We start from the raw sequence: 21,731 nt of genomic DNA, 5'->3' as shown, positions 1-21,731 counted from the left end.
GGAACTAAGTCAACAGCCAGTTAGCAAAAATGCACTTCGAAAGGCCCCCTGTGGTGCTAGTGCTCTTGGCCCATTGTCACATCAACCCTATAAAGCAGGGGTCCACAAATATTTTTTAGTAAATATATCAGGGTCTGCACATCTTAGGATCTGTCACAGTTACTCACCTTGCTGTTGTAGCACGAAAGTAGCCACAGATGATGGGTACACGAGTGGGTGTGCCTGGGTTCCAATAGAATTTTATTTTACAGACACTGAAATTTGAATTTCAGAAATTTCACGTGTCACAAAATAGTCTTCTTTTTGGGGAAAATTTTCCAACTTTAAAAAATGTGAAGACCCTTATGAATTCGCTGGTGGAGCCGGACAAAAGCAAACGGCAGGTCTCGGTTTGCTCGTTCGCACTATATAAGGCATTGCTTAGCATTTCGATTTTGGAGTAAGAACCCGGAGCAAGTCCTTCAAGGAGCCACGCCCCTCACATAATCAAGCACCGCCCCCTCCGGGGCGGAGCCTGCGCATGCGCGGCCGGTCCTCGGGCGGGGGCGGGGCGGACCGCGGCTCCGACTTCCAACATGGCGCACGCTGGCGGCGGCGGCGGCAGCGGCGGCGGCGGCGGGGGCCCCGCGGGCCGGGGGCTGAGCGGCGCCCGCTGGGGTCGCTCGGGCTCCGCGGGTCACGAGAAGCTGCCGGTGCACGTGAGTGCTGCCCCCACCTTCTTTCGGGAACCCTGTCGTCCGGCACCCGCGGGCCGAAGCCCCTCGCCCGGGCCCCACCCGGCCCCGCCTCGGCCTCCACTCCTCACGGCCCCGGACCCCAGTCCCTTGACCCCCTACCTCGGCTCCTCGGAGGCTCGGCCCGTCCCCCTCCCCTCCAGGGTCCCTTGTCTTCCGTCCCCTGCTCCGCCGACCCCCGCCCACCAGGACCCTCCACCTCCCCGCAGGTGGAGGACGCCCTCACCTACCTGGACCAGGTGAAGATCCGCTTCGGCAGCGACCCTGCCACCTACAACGGCTTCCTGGAGATCATGAAGGAGTTCAAAAGCCAGAGGTACCCGCGGGACCCCTCCCCACCCCGGGGGGTCCGTCCTGGGCCGCGATCCGGCTGAGCGGGGTGGGAACTCCCCATCCCGGCTGCCTCTCCGCCCCAGTCGGGTGACCTTGCGCAGGTCGTGGAACCTCTCAGAGCCTCAGTTCCTTCTAAAAAACGGGAGTGGAGAGTACCCCCCCCCGTGGAGCTGTTGTGGGGATTCCTGGAAGGAGAGCAGGGATGGGGTGAGGAGAGAGCAAGAGAGCGAAGTCTGCAAGCGGGAGAGTCCGGTCCTGTCTTTACTCAAAATGATTTTTAAATGAATTTTGTTCACCAAGGATTTTTTTAAAATTAATTTTAATGTTTTTAAGCACTACATTAAAATGTTATTTGCCTTGATTATTGAATGTTTTGGCGCCCTCTCCCCCTTAAATCTTGTCACCAAGGTGAGTGCCTCACCCGTCAGTGGCACCCTAGTCCCAGGCCTCTTGGACAGTAAATGCGCATAAAATGCTTTGTAAGGGGCCTGGCACATAGAAAGGGTTTAAAACACATTGGCTGATTTTGTAGGCACACAGGAGGGTTAGAGCTAGATGGAGGACCTGGAGATCATGCCATCCTCCAGCAGGAGGCTCACTTAGGCTTAGAGTGGGCCAGGGGCTTGCCTAGACCAACCTTAGGGGCAGTCAGGACTAGAACGTGGGCACTCTGACTCTTAGATTCTCGGTGGTCACGTCTCCACCAGGCTGCTTACGCCTTCTGAGGAAATGTGGCAGGGCTGGCCTGGTTTCCTTCCAGGAGAGACAAGCTAAAGCCTTGAGGGGCCCCCCCCACCAGCCATGAGGGAGACCCCTGGCATTGTGCAACTCATACTTGCAGGGCCTTTGGTATTCATGCCTTGCCATCCCTTGCTGGGACCAACACCCGTGTCATGGTTCATCACATTGCTTAGAGGGCTGTGGCTTCCTGCCACTGCTTCGAGTCCCAGACTTTCACTTGGCTCTCCTGACATTTTCAGAACCGAGCGTGTGTGTGCTTGGAGTGTTTAGGGGAGCTGTGCCATGCAAATATCCTGTGGTTCTCGCTAGCAGGGCACAGGGAGCCCGAGCCTGGCTGCCGTGGAAGTAGATGACACGTAACACGTTGGCTGAATCACACTGGTCACGTTGCAGGGTGCTTCGTTGTCCTTCGAGAAGCTCATTAGGTGGCCCTGTCAAGCGAGTTGGGAGTAGGTTTCGCTTTCCATGTGCTCCCCAGGACACTTCTGCCCACTCTCGATCTTTTTTCTTCCAGCATCGATACGCCTGGAGTCATCCGACGCGTGTCGCAGCTCTTCCACGAACACCCTGACCTCATTGTTGGATTCAACGCTTTCCTTCCCCTCGGGTACAGAATAGACATTCCCAAGAACGGCAAGTTAAACATACAGTCGCCTCTGTCCAGCCAGGTATGCTGCTCTGGTGTTCCGAGTGATCTGGCCCTAACACGGCGCGCCCTGGTACTCAGGTACCCAGGTCAGGCAGCCCGTCTTGTGCATCTTGTTGCGGAAAGCCAGTCAAGATCCAGTCTTTTTCTAGACACTCTGCTCCCTTCTAGCACAGGTCAAAATAGATCAAAATCCCTACCCAGCCAGCCTCTTTATCCCACATCGATCCATTTGGAGGATTCAGATCAAGAGTGGATGTGGTTGGTTGTGTCAGGGGCATTCTCTTAACAGTTCTATGTCCTGTCAAAATAACCACCCACCAGCACCAGGCTCTTATTACCCTGAGGCTCTCCCCGTGAGCACACAGGGCAGGCGCACTTGTACTCAGGCATGGGGTCTCTCTGATCGTCCCAGGTGCCAGCCACAAAATAAAGCAGTTGAGATGTGTGTGGGAATAGCCATTTTGTTGTGGCTGGGCCGCATTTCATTGCCACCAGGGTCGTTGGCTCAGCTTAGGCTTGTGGCTTTGGTTCCTTCTGTCTCGGGTGGTGGCTTGCCGCATCTGTCTCTGTGGTCCCTTCTTGCCCGAGCCCACCAGAGCCCCTGAGAAAGTGAAAGTCTATGTGAGCTTTACTCTTATAAAGTAGCCATTGCCTTTCCTCCACCTTGGCCCCATTGCCGTAATGCTGTGCTGCGGGGGACCCTCCAGTGCATCTGGAGATGTTTAGCAGCATCCCTGACTCCGCCCACAAGGCCCTCACCCCTTGGCGACAGGCGACAGCTGAAACATCCCCAGACATTGCCAGATGACTCCTGGGAGCCACATCGCTCCCCCGTCAAGAACCCCTGATCTCCGTGAACCAGCTCTTTAAGCCTCTTCTGTCTCTGCCCCAGGGCTTTGGGTTTTAGCGGGGGAATATAAAAATCTACCCCGGAAAGCATTCTTTCGGTTCCGCCTCCGATGACAGAGATTGCAGTTTCGTATCAATGCAGGAGTCAGATTCGGAAGAACAGCCAGAGGCAGTGTGACAGTGACCTCCCTCTCTGAGAGGGACCCCCATGTAAATTCTGCCTTCTTTCTATGCAAGGCAAGCTCCACCACCAGCATGTTGCCTTATTAAAGCCAAGGAGAGCGTCTCCGTTTTGAAAAGGAACCCGGAAGCGCGTGGCCACTGAACTCCAAAGAGCTTCTTCCATTTCACATTTACAAATGGAGCTCAATCCAGATGTAGGGCTCGTTGCTCCAGACGATCACAAGCCTTAGCGGGATTCATCTGCGCAACAGTCGAGGCTGGGAAGAAAAGCAGGCTCATTTGCAGCGGTGCGCAGGGGAGCACTTGGACGAGTCTGAACACGGGTGTGTCGTGACCATCACTCCCTAAGAAAGAGCCGAGGTCGGAGACCTCAGTTACGAAAATCGCCTTTCTCAATCCCCGACTGTTGGAGTAACTCGGCTTGCGGGGCTGGATCTCGATGCGAACCTCACCGTGGTTGCATTAGGAGGTGGCCCTTCTGGGCAGTAGCCAGAAGGCCCCTGCTGTTGTGCTCACTCCATGGAGAGGTGCTGTGGACACAGCGAGACTGGACCAGCCCTGTCTCCCCCTGCCTTCACAGCTACTATTTAACCCGGCTTTATGGTCTTGCTAAAGCCCTGAAACCACGACATCTAGGGCCCCCCTTCTTCCGCTGCCCACTCCATTTCTGTCCACATCGATTGACCTGCCGGGTTTCCTGCCCTGCTTTTCAGAGCTCCTTCCTGCCAAGCATAGGCGAGACGGCCTCTTGGTGTCCTGGAGTCCTTTGAGAGGCCACGGAAGCCGGAGAACTTCTCAGGGCTCCCTACGTGCCACACCCCGGTGATTTTTTTTTTTGTTTTACTGGTTTTTCTAGCTTTCGTGTTTTGAAGGAGCACCTTCATTTTTTTGTCATTTCTCATCTCGTGAGTCCTGTCAATTCCAGGCAGGGAGGGAGTAGCTCTGAGGTGCTGAGGAAGAGAAAACGGGGGAGTCCCAGGCTGTGGGGAGCCCTTGGTGCAGGTTTCTCAGCCTTGGCCCAATTGCCCTTGGGACCAGATTGTTCTTATCTGGAGCAGGCTGTCCTATCCACTCTACGGGACTGAGCAGCATCCCCGGCCTCCACCCTCCACCATGTGACAACCTAGAAGTAGCTCCACGTGTCGCTACGTGCCCCCTGGGTGACAGAATCAGCCTCACTGAGAACACAAGTCTAAGAGGAAGACAGGCAGACAGGCCCGGAAAGCATGGTGGGAAGAAGGTCACCTTGCTGGGGCTACAGCCTCCTGAGTCAGCAGCATGTTGGAGCTGGTCGTCGGGCCTCGGTTGTAGCATCCCTCCCCAGAGAGTCCTCTACTCCCACCCCTGGGTTATACGCATGCCACCCATTTTATATATTGTAAAATTGCAAAGCCAGGGTTTGAAATTAGAAATCCAACGTGTCTTGGTCTGCCTTGCCTGGCACACTGAGTCCAGATCAGGCAGGACCCTTGTCTGTCTGGTTCACGACTGTGTCCCTGTCCCGGGGCCATGCCAGGCACGTGTTGGAGGAGCAAGACACCTCGTGTTGGTGGGAAGGTGATGAATCTCAGCTCCCAGATTCTGTTCAGAGCCGCCCCTGCCTCCTGGGAGCCAGCCCCTTTAGGGCCGGCTAGACGAACAGCCGGCTTGAACACAGGTAAAGGTTAAACCTTTAGCTCGTCCAGTAAGTGGCACCTTTACATTGAGAGGCAGGCCTCCCGTGTTCTCTCTCTGGGGGGAGGGTCATCTGGAAGTTCAGTGAGTCCCTAGTGGGTCGCCTCTCATATTTGTGTCTTAGTCACCCACGGAGCAGGTGTCGACCACCACCTCTGCGCCAGGCGCTGGGGTTTATTCAGAGTCTGCTCTCGGGGCACTGGGGAGATACAGGTGGGCAGATGAGAAATGCTGCACTGTGAGTGAAGCCCGGGCAGGGCATGAGGGGCCGTGGGCAGAGGCCGTGTGCGAGATCAGGAACCCTGCCTGTGTCTTGGGCGGGGGTTTCCTGGGCTGGGTCTAAAGGCCTGAGGTGGCAAAATGAGTGGGTGTGCTTGAGAAACAGCCAGGGAGCCTGCGAGGTGGGGAGGTAAGCGGGTGGGGGGAGAGAGTCAGGAGCATGGGGAACCCGTGGAGAGTTCCAGGAAGGCGGCTCTGGCTGTGGTGCCAGAAGGGGACTCTGGGGGGGCAGGAGAGGATCTGGGGGCCAGCGAGGGGCCCCTGGTGATCCAGGCAGAGTGGGCGGTGATGTGGACCGGGGGCGGGGAGTCAGAGTGGGAAGTCCAAGGAGATTCCAGGATGCCTCAGCCTCTGGGTGAAGGTGGCAGCACCTGCTAGGGTGAGGGGGGCCTGGGAGCAGTGGGGGCGGCAGGGGTGCTGCTCTGCGTGGGGAATGTGCTGTTTGATGAGGTGTCTCGTACATACCCAGGTGGGGCTGTGCGGGGCTGCTCCTCGGTGTCTAGGAGTGTACCTGACTGTGCCTGGATTAGGCCACCCAGGGCAGGCACAGACGAGAAAAAACTGGATTGTTCCGGAAGGTTTAGAGCAGGGGTTGGCCCAGGATCCAAAGCCAGCTTGTATTTGTATGGAGAGTGGTTTTTACATTTTCCAGAGATTACGTTAAAAAAATGTTTTTAAATTGTGACAGTATTCACAGTAACATAAATTCACTTTTTGTAACTAAAGTATACAATTCGGCAGGTTTACGCATATTTACAGTATCTTACAACACCTCCCCCCATTCCAGAACATTTTATCACCCCAGAAAGAAACCATATCGCACAGTTCTCCTCTCCCACCAGCCCCTGGCAACCACTAATCCACTTTGTCTCTGCAGATTTGCCTGTTGTGAACATTTCGTTTCAGTGGCGTCGTGTAACTTCTCTTGTCTGGCTTCCTGCGCCCAGCGTTACAGTGTCGAGGTTCATCCTCATTGTAGCCTGGGTCAGAGCTGCATTCCTTCCTACAGTTGAAGAATATTCCATCATAGGGATGCGCCACGTGTGTTAATCCGTTACTCCTTGGTAGACATTTGGGTCGTTTGCACATCTGTTTGCGATTCTTGGGTCGATACCTAGAAGTGGAATTGCCGGGTCACGTGGTAACTATGTTTAACTTAGTGAGGAACCGCCAGGCTGTTGGCTTCAGCAGGTGCACCATTACCGTCTGGCCCTCTTTGCCAAGCCCTGGCCTTGAGGAGGGTTCTCCATCTTGTCCCCGCGCCTCCATCCAGGGCATGGGAAAGGGTACACGGAGCTAGAAAATGCCTCCGGGGAGTGGTGGGGAGTTCCGACGAGCTCACAGCCACCTCTGAAGCAAATCTCCACTCCCAGGCTGCTCCCTCCCCCGCCTCTCCCTGGCTCCTTCTAGCTCCTTCCACTGCCAGGCCAGCACACCTGGAAGGAATGTGGTAATCAGCAAGAGAGCCCCCAGAGGGCCTTAGGGTGCATCCCACTGCCAGGGAGAGGTGGTATTTAGAACTGTGGCTGCTTTGGGTCTTTTGTGTGTCTGCTTGTCTCAGCTCAGACTTCTCTAGAGTTGCCCCTCACCCACAGTCTGGGCTGAATTGTGTCCCCACCCCCACCTCACCCCAATTCATATGTTGAAGTCCTAATCCTCAGTACTCAGAATGTGACTGTTTTTGGAGACCTTTACAGAGGTAATTACGGTAAACTGAGGCCCTTAGGGTGTCCCTTGATCCAGTCTGACTGGTGTCTTGTAAGAGGACATTTGGACATGCGGAGCGACCCCCACACAGGGACGATCATGTGAGGACACAGCGAGAAGGTGGGCCACCCACGAGCCGAGACGCCTCCGGAGATACCACCTCTGCTGAACCGTGATCTTGGGCTTCAGCTTCCAGGACTGTGAGGAAACATTTCTGTTGTGTGAGCCGCCCGGGCTGCGGTGTTACGGCCGCCCGAGCGGAGTAGCGCACCCCCACCCCAATGAGAGCGAGCGTGCCCAGCAGGCGCGTCCTTCCCGGTGATGGCTCTGCAGCTTTGTGCCCAGCGTCCCCCATCCCGCTGGAGTCTTCAGGTCCGCGGTTGGTGCCCTGTGCCAAGGGGGATGGAAACCCCGGGCTGTTTGTTCCTTCTGGTCATCTGATTATTCCCAACAGTGGGTGGAGCCCATTCTGTTCCAAGCACTGTTCAGGCACTTGGGCTGTGGTGGTGAACAGTGTGGACTGTCTGCTCTCAGGGCGTTTGCCATCTGGTCAGGGGTGGACAGACGATAAAATAAGTAAGATGTGTGTGTCAGAAGGTGACATGTGCCACGGAGGAAAATCGAGCGAGAAAGGGGCTCAGAGTGCTGGGAGACAGACATTTTGGTTTGGCGCTGGGTGGTTCTGGAAGACTTGCTGAGAAGGTGTCTTCTAACAGACGCCTGGAGCTGCACTGGAGGGTTCGAGACCTGCTCGAGAACCAGCCCCTGTGTGCATCGGACCCGCAGGATGCCCGGGGGGTCGCCCCTGACATCTCAGTCGTGGTTTGTGGGGAATCATCAGAACCACGCATAAAATTTCAGTTTAGAAACATAAACATCTCCTTCCAGGGGGTAGGTCAGTCCCACCCAAAATCAGGATTCTGGGTGCCCAGGGGAGGGACGTGTGTGTCTGTCTTCTGTTTTTATTTGTATGGACAGAAAAGCTCACAGATGGAGGGCAAGCATGATGACCGGTCAGGGCCTGTCTCTTCTCTCAAGTGACTTAACCCCGGCTTAGCACCAAGAGTCCTGCGGTCCTGGACAACCTGGGCGGTGGGCCCCCCTTACCTCCAGGGTCCCCACTTGCCCAGCACCACTGACAGCAGGTGCTTTCACGCCTCAAAACAGTCTTGCTGAAATGGGCTGGCAGGAGGTGTGGAACGCTTCTTTTGTAAACACAGCCCCAAACTCCACTCCAGAGGGGATTAAACAATCCACTTGTCATATACCTCTCCCGTATGCTCATTTTTCAAGGTGTTGGGTATCCATCAAACTCCCATGCTCTTTGATCAGATGGAGGTGGGTTCGTGAGACTCACCCAGGACGGTGCAGACGCACAGCGTGGTGAGGGAGGAATTACCTGCCTGTGCGTGCCCGCCCACCGCTTCCTTCCCTCCAGGCCCCCGCAAGGAACGTTCTCCTGCATCTCATTAAAAACCTTGGCTCTGTGCTGGGTATTGCTTGGTCTCAGACAGACCATGGCTCTGTCTGGAGTTTCTCACGTCTGTTCGCGGGGTCAGGCCTGCCAGTAACTCACTGTCGTGCTGTTGTCAGGAGAATTCGCACAACCACAGCGACTGTGCGGAGAACTTCAAGCCACAGATGCTGTATAAGGAGGACAAGCCGCAGGTGCCCTTGGAGTCGGATTCCGTGGAGTTCAACAACGCCATCAGCTACGTGAACAAGATTAAGACCCGTTTTCTAGACCACCCAGAGATCTACAGGTCATTCCTGGAGATCCTGCACACTTACCAGGTAAGAGGCCCCACGGCACACTGGGTGGGTGCTCGTGGTACCATCCCACTCCTCAGGGTGCGTCTGAGGCGGTCGTATTTTCTGGTCTGAATTCAGGAAACCCTGTACAATTCCGATGTGCTTTTTTTCTTTTTACCTAAAACTTAACCATTTTAACCCTTTTTAAGTATCCAGTTCCATGGCATTAAGTACATTCATGTTGTGCAGCCTTCCCCACCATCCATCCCCAGAACTTGTTCATCATGCAAAACCGAGATTCTGTCCCCGTGAAACAGTAACTCCCCCAGCCCCTGGCACCCACCATCCCACTTCCTGTCTGTCAGTTTGACAACTCGAGGGACCTCCTATAAGCGGGATTATACAGTACTTGTCCTTTTGTGTCTGGCTTCTTTCGCTCACTCTGATGTCCTCAGGGTTCATCCATGTTGTAGCCTGGGTCAGAACTTCCTTCCTTTTTAAGGTTGGAGAACATGGCATGGTTGCACCACTTGGGTTTATCTGTTCATCCATTGATGGGCACCAGGGTTGCTTCCATGTTTCTGGCCCTTGTGAATAGTGCTGCTGTGAACACGGGCATCCGGATACCTGTTGGAGTTGTTAGGATTTTAGTTTGCTCCTTGAGGTACCTCTGCATCCCAAGGAAGAGTACGAGGAAACACACAGTACGGGGATTTAAAAAGAACCTAAGAAGATGGTCTTTTTTAAGACGGCTTCGCAAGTGTTTTGACAACCCAGCTACGCTCTGTTGATGCAGATCACAAGTGGATTACAAGTGGGCCCTGGGCCAGGCAGCGGGGCAGCAAAGATGAATGGCTGCTGCTGAGTTCAGTCTGGAGGTGGACGAGACTTAGAGAGGGATGCGGTGGGGAAAAAGGGAAACATGGAGAAGTGCGTCTGGATTCACAGTTGCCAACCCTGACCGGGGGCTGGGGCGGGGCTGTCAGGAAGGGCAGAGTTAGCTTGAATCCTGAGAAATCAGTCAGAACCACCAGGCAAATGAGTATAGACAAAGGGTGGACTTTCTCAGTGCTGGGAACAGCCCATGCAAAGTCCCGGGGGTCAGGGCAGCCAGCCAGCTTCAGGGGACCTGAGGAAGGGGAGGGGTCAGACAGCAAGGGCTTCCCTTCACACCGCGGAGTGGGAATCTGGAGCTCTGCACTTTGGGAGGGCCCCAGCTCTGCCACCTTCTCGGGTGTAAAGTTGACGGCGTTGCTTCTAATGGCCATCCTGAGTTCCTGCCCTCCTGACCCGGGTCCCCTTCGGTCCTCATCTTGTTGCTTTAAGCTCTGGATTAGGCCATCTTCCTTCAACTCTCGGGGTCTTTCTGACTCTGGGTGGAATGGTCCCTTGTGCTGGTAGTCCTTTTCCTTCCCTTGTCACCCTGTTTCCTGTTTCCAAGGCCCAGCGCCAGCCCCACACTCCCTGCCCCCTGTCCATAGGTTCGTCCCTGACCTTGTACTTCCCCAGCCTCTGGTTGAGGACACGCAAGGACTGAGGCCAGATCATTTCATGATTGTGCCCCTGCCCACATCCCCTCCACACTACCACGTAAGCCCCATCCCTGGCCAGGGCTCAGGCTGTGTTGTGGGGTGGGACGAGGACAGAGGCATGCAGGGCACCCCGAGCTGTTAACAGGGTGGTGGACTGGGTTCCTTTCTCCCAGTGGTGGTAGGCATGGGCTCTGCCAGCCGGTTCTCTGTTTCGTGAGTCGTCCCTCTGTCTCCTCCACAGTGGGATGCCTGAATGTCACAGCCTGGGGTGCCTCGTTCCTTGGCTAACGACTCATTTTCCCTTTCCCGAAAATCGGCAGAAGGAGCAGCTGAGCACAAAGGGCCGGCCATTCCGCGGCATGTCTGAGGAGGAGGTGTTTACCGAGGTGGCCAACCTCTTCCGGGGCCAGGAGGACCTGCTGTCCGAGTTTGGACAGTTCCTGCCTGAAGCCAAGCGGTCCCTGGTGAGTACGGGGTGCCCACCCTGGCCAGAGGGCCACCTTCCTCTCAGCTGGGACCCTGTTTCTCAGTGCAGCCCCGAAGACCAGGCTGGGCTTATCTGTCCCCCGGGGACACGCCGGGTTCTCCCAGAAGCCACGCAGCGTGCAGACACCCCTAAGCCCCCGTGCAGGCTCACCTCCACATCCTGCTGGAGCAGATCCTGAGCAGGGCCTCTCTTATAGAACAGTGCCCGGGGGGTGAGGGCCGGTCGGGAGGTGGAGAGCATCCTGCTGTGGAGCCCTGCTTGCAACCAGTGCCCTGTAGGAAGGGGCCGGTGGGGGCAGTCTGAGGCTTGGCAGTGACTGTGGGCTGGGGGTTGGAGGGCAGAGAAGGGTGAGGAGGGGCCTGGGCTGGGGAGGTTGGGGGTGCAGCCTGCACCATCAGCCTCGTTCCTCCCGTCACAGCCTGAGGCCTGCTGGGTTGCGCATTCCATATCTTCTTTTCATTGTATTTTCTATGAACGTAAGACTTCCTTAAAAATTGAAGTAAAATTCACATAACATTAAATACACCATTGAAGTATACAGTTCAGTGGCATTTGGTACATTCACCGTGTTCTGCAACCAGCTCTTCTGTCTAGTTCGAGAACATTCTCATCACCACAGAGGAGACCCCATCCCCATGGGCAGTCAATCCCCATTCCCCCTCCCCCAGCCCCTGGCAGCCACAAATCTGCGTCTGTCTCTGTAGATTGACCTGTTCTGCACGTTTCATATACATGGGATCCTACACCCTGTGGCCTTTAGTGTCTGGCTTTCGCTCAGCGTGATGTTTTTGAGGTTCATTCACATCATAGTGTGCGTCGGTATTTCATTCCTTTTTGTGGCTGAGTCATACTCTGTTGTGTGGATGGACCACATTTTGCTTATCCAGCCATCCGATAGTGGACATTTGGGTTGTTTCTTTTTGGTGATTGTGAATGATGCTGCTATGAACGTGCGTGCAGGAGGATTTGTTTGAGTCCCTGTTTTCAGTTCTTTGGGGTCTATACCTAGGAGTGGAATTGCTGAGTCATATGGTGACTCTGTGTTTCACTTTTTGAGGGACTACCAGACTGTTTTCCACAGCAGCTGTACCATCTCTTCTCACTAGCAGGGTACTTCACACTGTCACCAACACTTGGTGTTCCGTTTTCTTGTTAAATTATGGTCTAGTCATTGTGAAGTTGTATCTCATTGTGGTTTTGGTTTCCATTTCCTTGATGACTAATGATATTGAGCATCTTGTGTGCCTATTGGCCATTTGGTTTTTTTCTTTTTTTTTTTTTTTTTAAGATTTTATTTATTTATTTGACAGAGACACAGCGAGAGAGGGAACACAGCAGGGGGAGTGGGAGAGGGAGAAGCAGGCTTCCCGCCGAGCAGGGAGCCCGATGCGGGGCTCGATCCCAGGATCAAGGCAGATGAAGGCAGACGCTTAACCAACTGAGCCACCCAGGCGTCCCTGGTACCTTTTTTTTTTTTAACTTAAAGATTTTATTTATTTATTTGACAGAGATAGCGAGAGCAGGAACACAAGCAGCAGGAGTGGGAGAGGGAGAGCAGGCTTCCCACCGAGCAAGGAGCCTGACATGGGACTTGATACCAGGACCCTGGGATCATGACCTGAGCCAAAGGCAGACACTTAACGACTGAGCCACCCTGGCGCCCCACCTGTTGGCCATTTGTATATCTTCTTTGAAGAAATGTCTAAGTCCTTTGCTCATTTTTTAGTTTGTCTCTTTATTATTGAGCTGTAAGCGTTCTTTATATATATTCTGGATACTAGGCCCTTATTAAAAATTTTTCTCCTTTTTGTAGGTTGTATTTTCACTTTGTCAGTGTCCTTTAATGCACACAGGTTTTTAGTTCTGATCAAATCCAATTATCTATTTTTTCTTTTGTTGCTCATGCTTTTAGTGTCTCAGAATCTATGCCAGATCCGAGGACAGGAAGGTTTCTCCTTGTATTCTCCTCTAAAAGTTTCTATAATTTTAGCTTTCATAGTTTGATCATTGATGCATTTTGAGTTAATTTTTTTTTTTATATGGTGTGAGGTAGGAATCCAACTTCATTCTTTGGTTAGTGGAGATCCAGTTTTCCCAGCACCGTTTACTGAAGCGACTTTTCTGTTCCCATTGAATGGTCCTGGCACCCTTGTTGAAAACCACTTGCCATAGTTGTATGGATTTCTTTCTGGACTGTTCAGTTCCAATCTATTGATCCCCCACGTCTCTTCTTAGGCCAGCACCACACTGTCTTGATTACTATAACCTTGTCATAAGTTTGAAATGAAGAAGTGATTTGAATTGTGTTCTTTTTCAAGATTATTTTGGCTAGTCAGAGCCCTTTGGAATTCCATATAAATTTGAAGATCAGCTTTTCCATTTCTGCAAAAAAAGGGAAAAAAGCCATTGGGGTTTTGATAGGGATTGCATTGAATCTTTAGATTGCTTTGGGGAATATTGCCATCTTGATAATGTTAAGTCTTCTGATCCGTGAACATGAGGCATCTTTGCATTTATTTAAATCTTTAATTTCTTTCAGCAACATTTTGTGGGGTTTGATGTACATGTCTTGCACCTCCTATTTAAATATATCCCCAAATATCTTACTCTTTTTTTTCTTAATTTCATTTTTGGATTGTTGGTCATGAGTGTATACAAATACCACTGATTTTTGTGTGTTGATTGTGTTTCCTGCGACTTTGCTGAGTCTGTTTATCAGCTTTAATGGTCTTTGTATATTCACTAGGATTTCTTCTATGCATGTTACCATGCCATCCGCTAATAGAGATGATTTTCCTTCTTTTCCAATTTGAATGCCTTTTAGTTCTTTTTCTTGGCCTAATTGCTGTGGTAGAGCCTCTAGTACTGAGTTGAATAGAAGTGGTGAGAGGAGGCATCCTTGTCTTGCTCCTGATCTTAGAGGAAAAGCTTTCCATCTTGCACCTGAGTGTGCTGGGAGCTGTGGGCTTTTCATAAATAAATACCCCTTAATCAGATTGAAGAAACGCCCTTCTATTCCTAGTTTGTTGACTGTTCCTTTTCCTCTTTTTGTTCTTCTCTGCTTCGGATGGTGACTTGGGGCCTGCGCACACGAGAGGTCCCCCCACCCCCCACTGAAGTGCATCACTACCACCTCTCCTGGGTCCTGCTTCTAAAGGAAGATGCAGTGGGGGGCAGGGCTGGGGGGCAGCAGTCTCGAAGTGGGAGGGGCTTGGTGGGGTGGGTACAGGGGTCTGGGTTTGGGTACCACCAAGAGTCACGTGGCCTTCCAGCGCCCATGAGTGCCACCTCAAAGTCGGGATGCCACCTGGAAGCACTTCCTGAGTCAAAGTCAGAGAAGCTCTGTGCCTCTCCGTGGGGTTGACATCAGGTCCTGGAGCTGTCGCCTGTCCTTCACCCTGCCTCGAGCTTTGGGTATCCTCAGGGGCTGGAGGGCTAGGCAGAGCCCCGGGAGCACACAGTCCAGGCCGAGACGCTCACTCCACGTTGGCAGGCGCTCAGGAGGGCTTGAGCCAACGACCTCACTCACCTCCCGGGCCTGGTTGCCTTCTCTCTCACACGGGGATGACGGCCTTCCTGCTCAGACTTGGCGAGCCAGCATCCTCTTAAGTGCTTCGCGCTCAGCCCAGCACAGGTGCAGTGCTCTGGAAAGAAGAGCTGGGATTGTTCAGGAAAAGCAGGCGGAGGATCCAGATGGATTGTCCCCACCCCCTCCCTGTGCCAACGTCGTCTGTCCCATTTGCCCTCCCCAAGTGTCCACCCAGGCAGCAGGGCCTTCGCCTGCCTCCCCAGGACCAACCAGCCTGCTGCCGGGCCTGAGGGAGGCCCCTGGGGAGGGCTGAGCAAAGCGCTCCTGTGGAGTTCCTGACCCCCTCCCCGGGGGACAGGGAGCTCACCTGCACGAAAGGCAGCTGCACTCCCAGCTGAGCCCACCTCCTCGTGTCCCCACCCACACGTCCACTCTCAGCGCCCCCCCCCCCCAAGTGCAGCGTCCCTCCTTGGGCTTGGCCCCCTTTTCCCAAATGATGTCCTGTGCCGTCCTAGCATCACTCCCATTTCTTTCTCTGCTTGCCAGAGAACCTCCTCACTGGCTCCAGGGGCCCCGTAGACGAGGAGCAGAGGGATCTCACCACGTCCTGCCCGCTGCGCAGCCTTGTGTCAGTTGCGGACACTCGGGCCTCCACGTCCCCCAGGAGCCGGAGCTGCGCACTGCCGCATGCCGGCCGGCCCTGACTCGACCCCTCACAGGGCACGCTTGGTGGGTTGTCTGACTCGTCCTCTTGGATCTGCCTCTTACATCTCGGCTCCAGCCCCTGTTATGGCAGCTCTTTTCCTGAACCCTGCCCTTGCTGGGGGCAGCACGGGAGACAGGGGCAGCGCCCCCCCCCCGCCCCCCCCGGAGGAAGAAAGGCCTGGCTGAGTCCCAGGCCAGCTTTACCCGCTCTGGCAGAGATCAAGGGGCCAGAGACGTGCCCTTTCTCCACACCCCAAGGAGGCTGGAGAGAGCAGCCCTGCCTGGACAGGAGGTGGCGGGGGGAGCTGGAGCAAGGAGCAAGGGTGCACGTGGAGGGACCCCTGGCAGGTCACCTCCCCAAGCCTCAGTTCCTCCTCTGGGAAGCGGCCATGAGGATGTCTCCCCCTAAGCCCGCTGGAAGTTTCCTCAGCAAAGTCCTTGGCCTGGGTGAGGCAGGGGCTGCGAGCTGTGGGGGGCAGTGCACTGCAGACACTCGCCGGGGAGCTCTGCAGGCCTGCCTCTGCAGGCCTGCCTCGAGGGCAGCCTTACTGGTGTCCAGGACTCTGCTGGGCGGGCTGCAGGGGGCAGTGGAGCCCCCGTCCTCTGATTGCTGTGGTTGCGGCTCCCCCTGCTGAGCACCACTCAGCACTTACGGAGCTGGACCCCGACAAAGCCGGCCCCGGAAAAATAAGCATCTCCCTCAGAAAGGCACCTGCCCACACAGTTTCTTGAAATAGCATTTTGTTACCAGTTCAGCAGAGTTCATTGATTAGAGCATCTTGTACATTTCAAACGATTGAATCAATTCTTTAAAAATTATTAAAAACACCCACAAAGAATCTGTTGTATAATTTGATCTTTATCCTCACCGTCCTTTATGTTAAATTTTGAATTTTTATTAAAACAGCAGGAAAAAGAAACTAAAGATGAAATCTGATATTGTTCTAATTAAATGTGACCACTTGGCCTAAGTCAGAGTCGACAAACTTTTTTTTTTTTTTGGTAAAGGGCCTGATAGTGTCTTAGGCTTTGCAGGCCAGTGGGTCTCTGTCACAAAGACTTGGCTGCGGGGTTATGGTGGGGAAAACAGCTTTGGATGGTATGGCAACCAGTGGGCATGGCTATGTGCCAATAAAACTTTATTTACAAAAACAGGCCGAGCATGGTGAGTATGCCCAAAGGGTCTTTGAGGGTCCATCTAACTGACACGGTCACAAATGGTGACATGTAACTATAAAAAGTAAGAACTGTCTGAAGTGTTAAGGAAACTGGGTGAGACTGGGCTTGCCTTCCAGCTGGGGGAGGCGTGGCTGGGCGAGCAGTGGGTCTCCCTGCGAGGGCCCTGGTCCCACTCAGTGCTCACGGTGTCACCTGGCCCCCTCCTTCAGGAGTTGGTGCTTGCACCTGTTCTGGCATCTATAACAAGAAATAGCAGTTGAAGATGTTTCCACTTCAGGTTCTTAGAGTAGCTTTGAATCTTCAGAAAACTTCTCCAGAGAAGCATAATCCCCTGAGGGCCAGGTTTTGCCTGTCGTTAAATGATAGGTTTTTAATATTATTGTTACAGTTACTGTCATACAAAAACCATGCGTGTTAATGAAAAAATCAAGCACTAGTTAGAACATAAGGCTTGAAAAGTAAACTTCTCCTTCCTTGTCTCAGTTTCCTGGTTGCTCTCTTCAGAGTTAGGTACTCACAAGTATCTTATACTATCTATCTTTCCAGAAATTTCCTACACAGGGGCAAACAAATGTTTATCCTAAAGAAAAACTAAATGGTATCCTGTTTATTCTGCCCCTAGGGTTTTTTTCTTGTTCCTGTAAGAATGTATCAGGTCTGCCTGTCCCCAGACACAGAGCTAGCACACTGGTATCTGATAGTTCCTGGCTGTTTTGTTTGGATACACCACAACTTACTCACCCAGCCCACACCTTGGGCCAGCAGTACTCCCTTCAGGTGGTGTCTCCACGTCCCAGGTCCGGTGATGGGGTGACTGCCAGGTACCTCCCTGTCCCAGCACACATCTTGCAGAGAACCTGAGGTCTGTCTGCCTTCCCCATGTCTGCTCAGCTTTCTGGCACATTCACATAAATGCAATCCTGAACTGTTCTTCCAGAACTGTTCCTCATAAATATTGCCAACACCCTGTAGATACCCCACTTGTGATGAGCGTTCCTATCTATTAAGCATAGAGCCTGGGAGGACCAGTGACGAGCCCGCCAGTGAGTGATGACACTCCTCAAGACCTGTTTTTCCATTCATAGAAAAGAATACAGACTTGGCTGGAAGACCCCCCCCCCCCCCCCCCGCGCCAGTAAGCTGGTGGCCGTTGGCTGTTTCTCGCTGCCAGGGCTTCGTGTGTGCCAGTCCCCTGCCTGAAATGCTTTCTCTTACTGTGGGGTGCGCAAACATGCAGGCAGACCCCTGTTGTCAGTGGTCTGTTGGGTGAGCCCTGCACGCCAAAGCTCAACTCTCATGTCTCCCCACTGTGCCCTCCTCCACCTCTCAGGACCGTCATCCATCACAGCCATGTTAAACTGTGATAATCTGGGTATCCGGGTCTCTCCTCTAATAAAACAAAGAACATCTGAAGAGCTAGAGTTGCCTCACATGTAGGCGGGGCCCCCTGCTGGCCTGTGGCAGGCAGCATTCACTGGGGCCATGGGCTGAGCCCAAGGTGGTTCCACACACCCAGACACCAAGAGCCAGTACTGAGGGGCCCAGCTATATCTCTCCAGCACTAATCACCTCTTGTGTTTGTGTTTGTAGTTCACAGGAAATGGGCCATGTGAAATGAACAGTGTCCAGAAGAGTGAACATGAGAAGAATCTGGAACACAGCAAAAAGCGCTCTCGGCCCTCGCTCCTCCGTCCAGTGTCTGCACCAGCCAAGGTAACCATCAGCTGTTCACATAGATGTCCACTTATATGGATCCCCAGCAACCGGGTCCTCTCTGTAGACGACCTAGGGAGCAATGTGCCCAGGTATGGGCTGAGTCTGGACCTTGGTCTCACTGGAATTCACCAGCTGTGGGACCTTAGGAGTTCAGCTCACCTCTAAGGTGGCTGTTCACTCATTACCTGTGGCTCACAGGATTGTTATGAGGAGTGTTACTTCTTCCTGTAGAAACAGGATGTACCGCTAGGTCCTCTCCTTTTCACCATGCTCTTTCATGGGGAGGCCACCATGTGCAGTTGTGCAGGTCGGTCACTGCACAAGAAGCCCCGTTGAGGGGTAAGAGGGGCTGAGATCCAGCTCCTGTTGCACTCATCACCCATGGTTCCATCATTTTTTGTGCATTTACTAGTTGGCTTTCTACTGTAAGGAAGAGCTTTTCCTTCGTCCCCATTTATTGGGTACCTACATCAGCAGGGACTCTGGGTTGTAATCTGTGACTTTTATTGTTCATCTTGGCATCTAAACTGTCTCAGATTTGGCCGATGGGGCCCCTTTGAGCTGGCTTCTGTGTCCTCTGGACATATCCCCCGCATTGGGAGATGGTTTTGTAGGGTCTTCGATGCCTCAAGCATGCAGCCAATTTCTGGGCTAAGTCCAACTTAGAGGCAAAACTCTTAACAGAGATTTAAAACTCAGGCTTCTCTAGGATCATCTTGTCTTCTTTCTATCCCCTTGCCACCCCATTACAGCCCACAGAACAAAACAGGCAGGGGGAGAGGTTTCTGATACTACATCCCAGGATACATCTCCCTTGCTGTTCCAATTTTGTGATGCTCCCACCTATTACCAGAAGCCCTAAACTGCTGAAATTTAGAGCCCAGATCGTGGGTGGAGCAGCCTTCACTAGGCCACGGAGGCTGAGATGGGTGGTCCTGAGATTTCCTCCACAGGGGTCCTGGGCAGACCCCATCCAGCCCCTCGTGGCGGTTGCTGTCAGGGAGCTCAGCGCCGGCGACGCCCTAACTCTGACAAAGATGCCCAGAGCCTTCATAGCATGGAATTTCTCTCCACAGAAGAAAATGAAACTCCGAGGTACCAAAGACCTGTCCATCGCTGCCGTGGGGAAGTACGGCACCCTGCAGGAGTTTTCCTTCTTTGACAAGGTGAGCCGTCGAGGCTGGCCTCACCCAGCTCGGGTGTGCAGGATGGGACAGCCCGTGGGAAGGGAGCCGGTAGGCTGGGGAAGGCTGGGGAGAAGGGGCCGCCACCCAGCTTTGCACTGTGGGCAGCAGTGCAGGCAGAAGGTAGCAGAGCTCGGGACCCGCGCAGGTTTGAAGACACATGTCGGCCTCCCCGAAGCTGTGTGGCTTTTCTAAAGCCAGGGTGGTTATGGGGCTCCCGCCCAGGGTCAGTGACAGGAGCCAGCGAGCTGGCCCCGCGCGTGCATACCTTCTGAGCTGTGAATTAGTTGCCTGGAGCCCCTTGCCCTGTTGACCACAACTGGTCGCTTGAGAGCACGTGCATCGGTGACTCCGTGCTCACCTAGTGATGTCCGAGCTGAGGGAGGGGTGGGGTGGAGTGGGGAGTGCGGGTGGAGCCTGGCCCTCCAGGGCCCCCTCATTCCCTCTCCCCGCAGGTTCGCAGGGTGCTGAAGAGCCAGGAGGTCTACGAGAACTTCCTCCGCTGCATCGCGCTCTTCAACCAGGAGCTCGTGTCCGGCTCCGAGCTCCTCCAGCTCGTCAGCCCGTTTCTCGGGTGAGTGATACTTCCCGGGACGTCCGCGAGGTTGTGCATCCCTAAACTCTGTCCACCTTTCTGTTGCTTGTCGCTTTCGGGAAACAGTAAATGCTTTCTTTGATTTTTGTTTGTAAATTGCCATGGTGGTGGAGGTCATTCTAGATTGAGCCGCAGTAGAGTGAGAAAGAACACAGACAGGTCCTGGGCCCTGTTCTCCCACGGCGACAACCAGGATGCTGACACTCGCACAGTCCACCCGTCTTGTCAGGTTTTCCCGCTTCGTGCATGCGTGTGCACGTGTATGTGTGTGCGTTCATGTGCACAGCTCCGTCACCTGCGAAGGCTCCCGTGGCCACCACAACAGTCAAGATACTGAGCGGCTTCGGAACCACAGGGATGCTTGTGTTGACCTGTGTTACCCACACCCACGTCCGTCCTCCTCCCCGCCCCGATCTTGGCCCCACACCCCTGGCAAACCCCTAATCTGCGCTCCAATTCTAAAACTTACATAACAGAAGTGTTATGTAGGTGGAATTGCATAGTACATAACCTTTGTGGATTGGGTTTTCTTCACCCAGTATAATCCTCTAGGGATTCACTTGATACGTGCTTTTAAAAATTCTGCCAATCAGAAATTGCCAGGAAGAAGGAAATGGCCACTCGGCACCCCTGCCGGCCAGAGAGAAGCCCTGTTGGTGGGGTCAGCGGCCTGCTTCCAGCACAGGCTGCTGCAGATTGTGGGCAGAGATGGGCAGACCCTGGGGGCTGGGGCGGCCGCTGCCAGGGCAGGGGTTTTCTAGTAGGTGAATGCACATGCACAGTGCGCTTTAGGAGGGGAGTGGGCCGGCCCCAGCATCGCCTCCAGCTCATCAGCTCTGTCACGTCGGGCAAGTTTCTTAGACAGTCTGAGTCTTAGTTTTCCTGTTACGAAATGGGGATTTCTAGAGGTACCACACACAGTTTCAGAGCGCTCCAGGTGGGCCCTACACTTAAGACCTTTAAAATAGTGTCTGGGGTGTGGCAAGTGCACATTCTATAATGACTATGTAGCGGCTTATTTAGCCCTAAAGTCATCCCCAGGGTCAGGCGCTTCCTGAGCCCTTTACTATTAATTAAAAAAAGTTTTTTAAGTTTTCTTTTTAAATACAAAATAAAGCACAGATCCAGGAATCCGCATGATGGATGACTTGATGAATCATTTTTAGGCAAAGCCCCTTGTGCCCGCCACCCAAGTCACACGTGGACCTTCGCCAGCCCCCAGGAACCCCTCCCTGGGCCCTCCCATTGTGCTCCCTCCCCCCTCAAAAGTACCCCTTGGGAGCGAGTGCCTCCCTACCCGAAGGATGGCGCAGGTACCGTCCAGCACACGGCTCACTCTTGCCGCCTCGTCTGGGTTTTGTGTTAGAGCACGTCTGTGAGTCTCTCCCTCCCGCTTCATTCCCTGCTGTTTCTGTGGTGGCGCCCCCACACCTGCAGCCCTTGCCGCCACGTCCCTCTGTCCATCAGGAGGCAGTGGTGTCCACATTCTTTCTGTGGCTCATTCATTTATGGGTTCACTGGGGGTTGCAAAAGAGAGACCCTCAACAGCATTTTTCACCTTTCGGCGGCCCACGGTAGATGCTTGATTTCTGCCTTTATTATAATCGCTGGTTGATGAGTCACATTCCTGTCATACCAGGACCAATTAGGGACCAATTCTTTTTTTTTTTTTCTTTCTTTCTTTTTATAAAGCATCATACGGGCTCATGGACACATTTGATGTGTTTCAATTTTTTCTTTTAAGATTTATTTATTTATTTATTTTAGAGAGCGACCCCAAGCGGGAGGGGCAGAGGGAGAGGGAGAGAGAGACTCAAGCAGGCTCGCCGCTGAGCATGGAGGCCAGCACGGGGCTTGATCCCACGACCCCAAGAACACAGCCAGAGCTGAAACTAGGAGTCGG

The 21,731-nt window shown here is 53.6% G+C and overlaps 1 protein-coding gene across 1 annotated transcript in view; it reads left to right on the top strand.

Annotated features, from left to right (window-relative positions):
- Positions 1–554: 554 nt before the first annotated feature.
- The window catches only part of SIN3B (SIN3 transcription regulator family member B), a 35,597-nt gene continuing 14,420 nt past the window's right edge, over positions 555–21,731 (top strand). Inside the window, exons 1-8 of the mRNA XM_036095404.2 lie at positions 555–698; positions 944–1,050; positions 2,323–2,476; positions 8,743–8,943; positions 10,754–10,897; positions 17,924–18,046; positions 19,126–19,215; positions 19,689–19,807. Coding sequence (XP_035951297.1) covers positions 576–698; positions 944–1,050; positions 2,323–2,476; positions 8,743–8,943; positions 10,754–10,897; positions 17,924–18,046; positions 19,126–19,215; positions 19,689–19,807 — 1,061 coding nt within the window. The 5' untranslated portion in view covers positions 555–575. The remainder of the gene's footprint in view (positions 699–943; positions 1,051–2,322; positions 2,477–8,742; positions 8,944–10,753; positions 10,898–17,923; positions 18,047–19,125; positions 19,216–19,688; positions 19,808–21,731) is intronic.

Source organism: Halichoerus grypus, chromosome 1, assembly GCF_964656455.1.
Source record: "Halichoerus grypus chromosome 1, mHalGry1.hap1.1, whole genome shotgun sequence".
Classification (NCBI taxonomy): Eukaryota; Metazoa; Chordata; class Mammalia; order Carnivora; family Phocidae; genus Halichoerus; species Halichoerus grypus.
The sequence above is the reverse complement of the archived record's forward strand: the minus strand, read 5'-3'. Positions and strand labels throughout refer to the sequence as shown.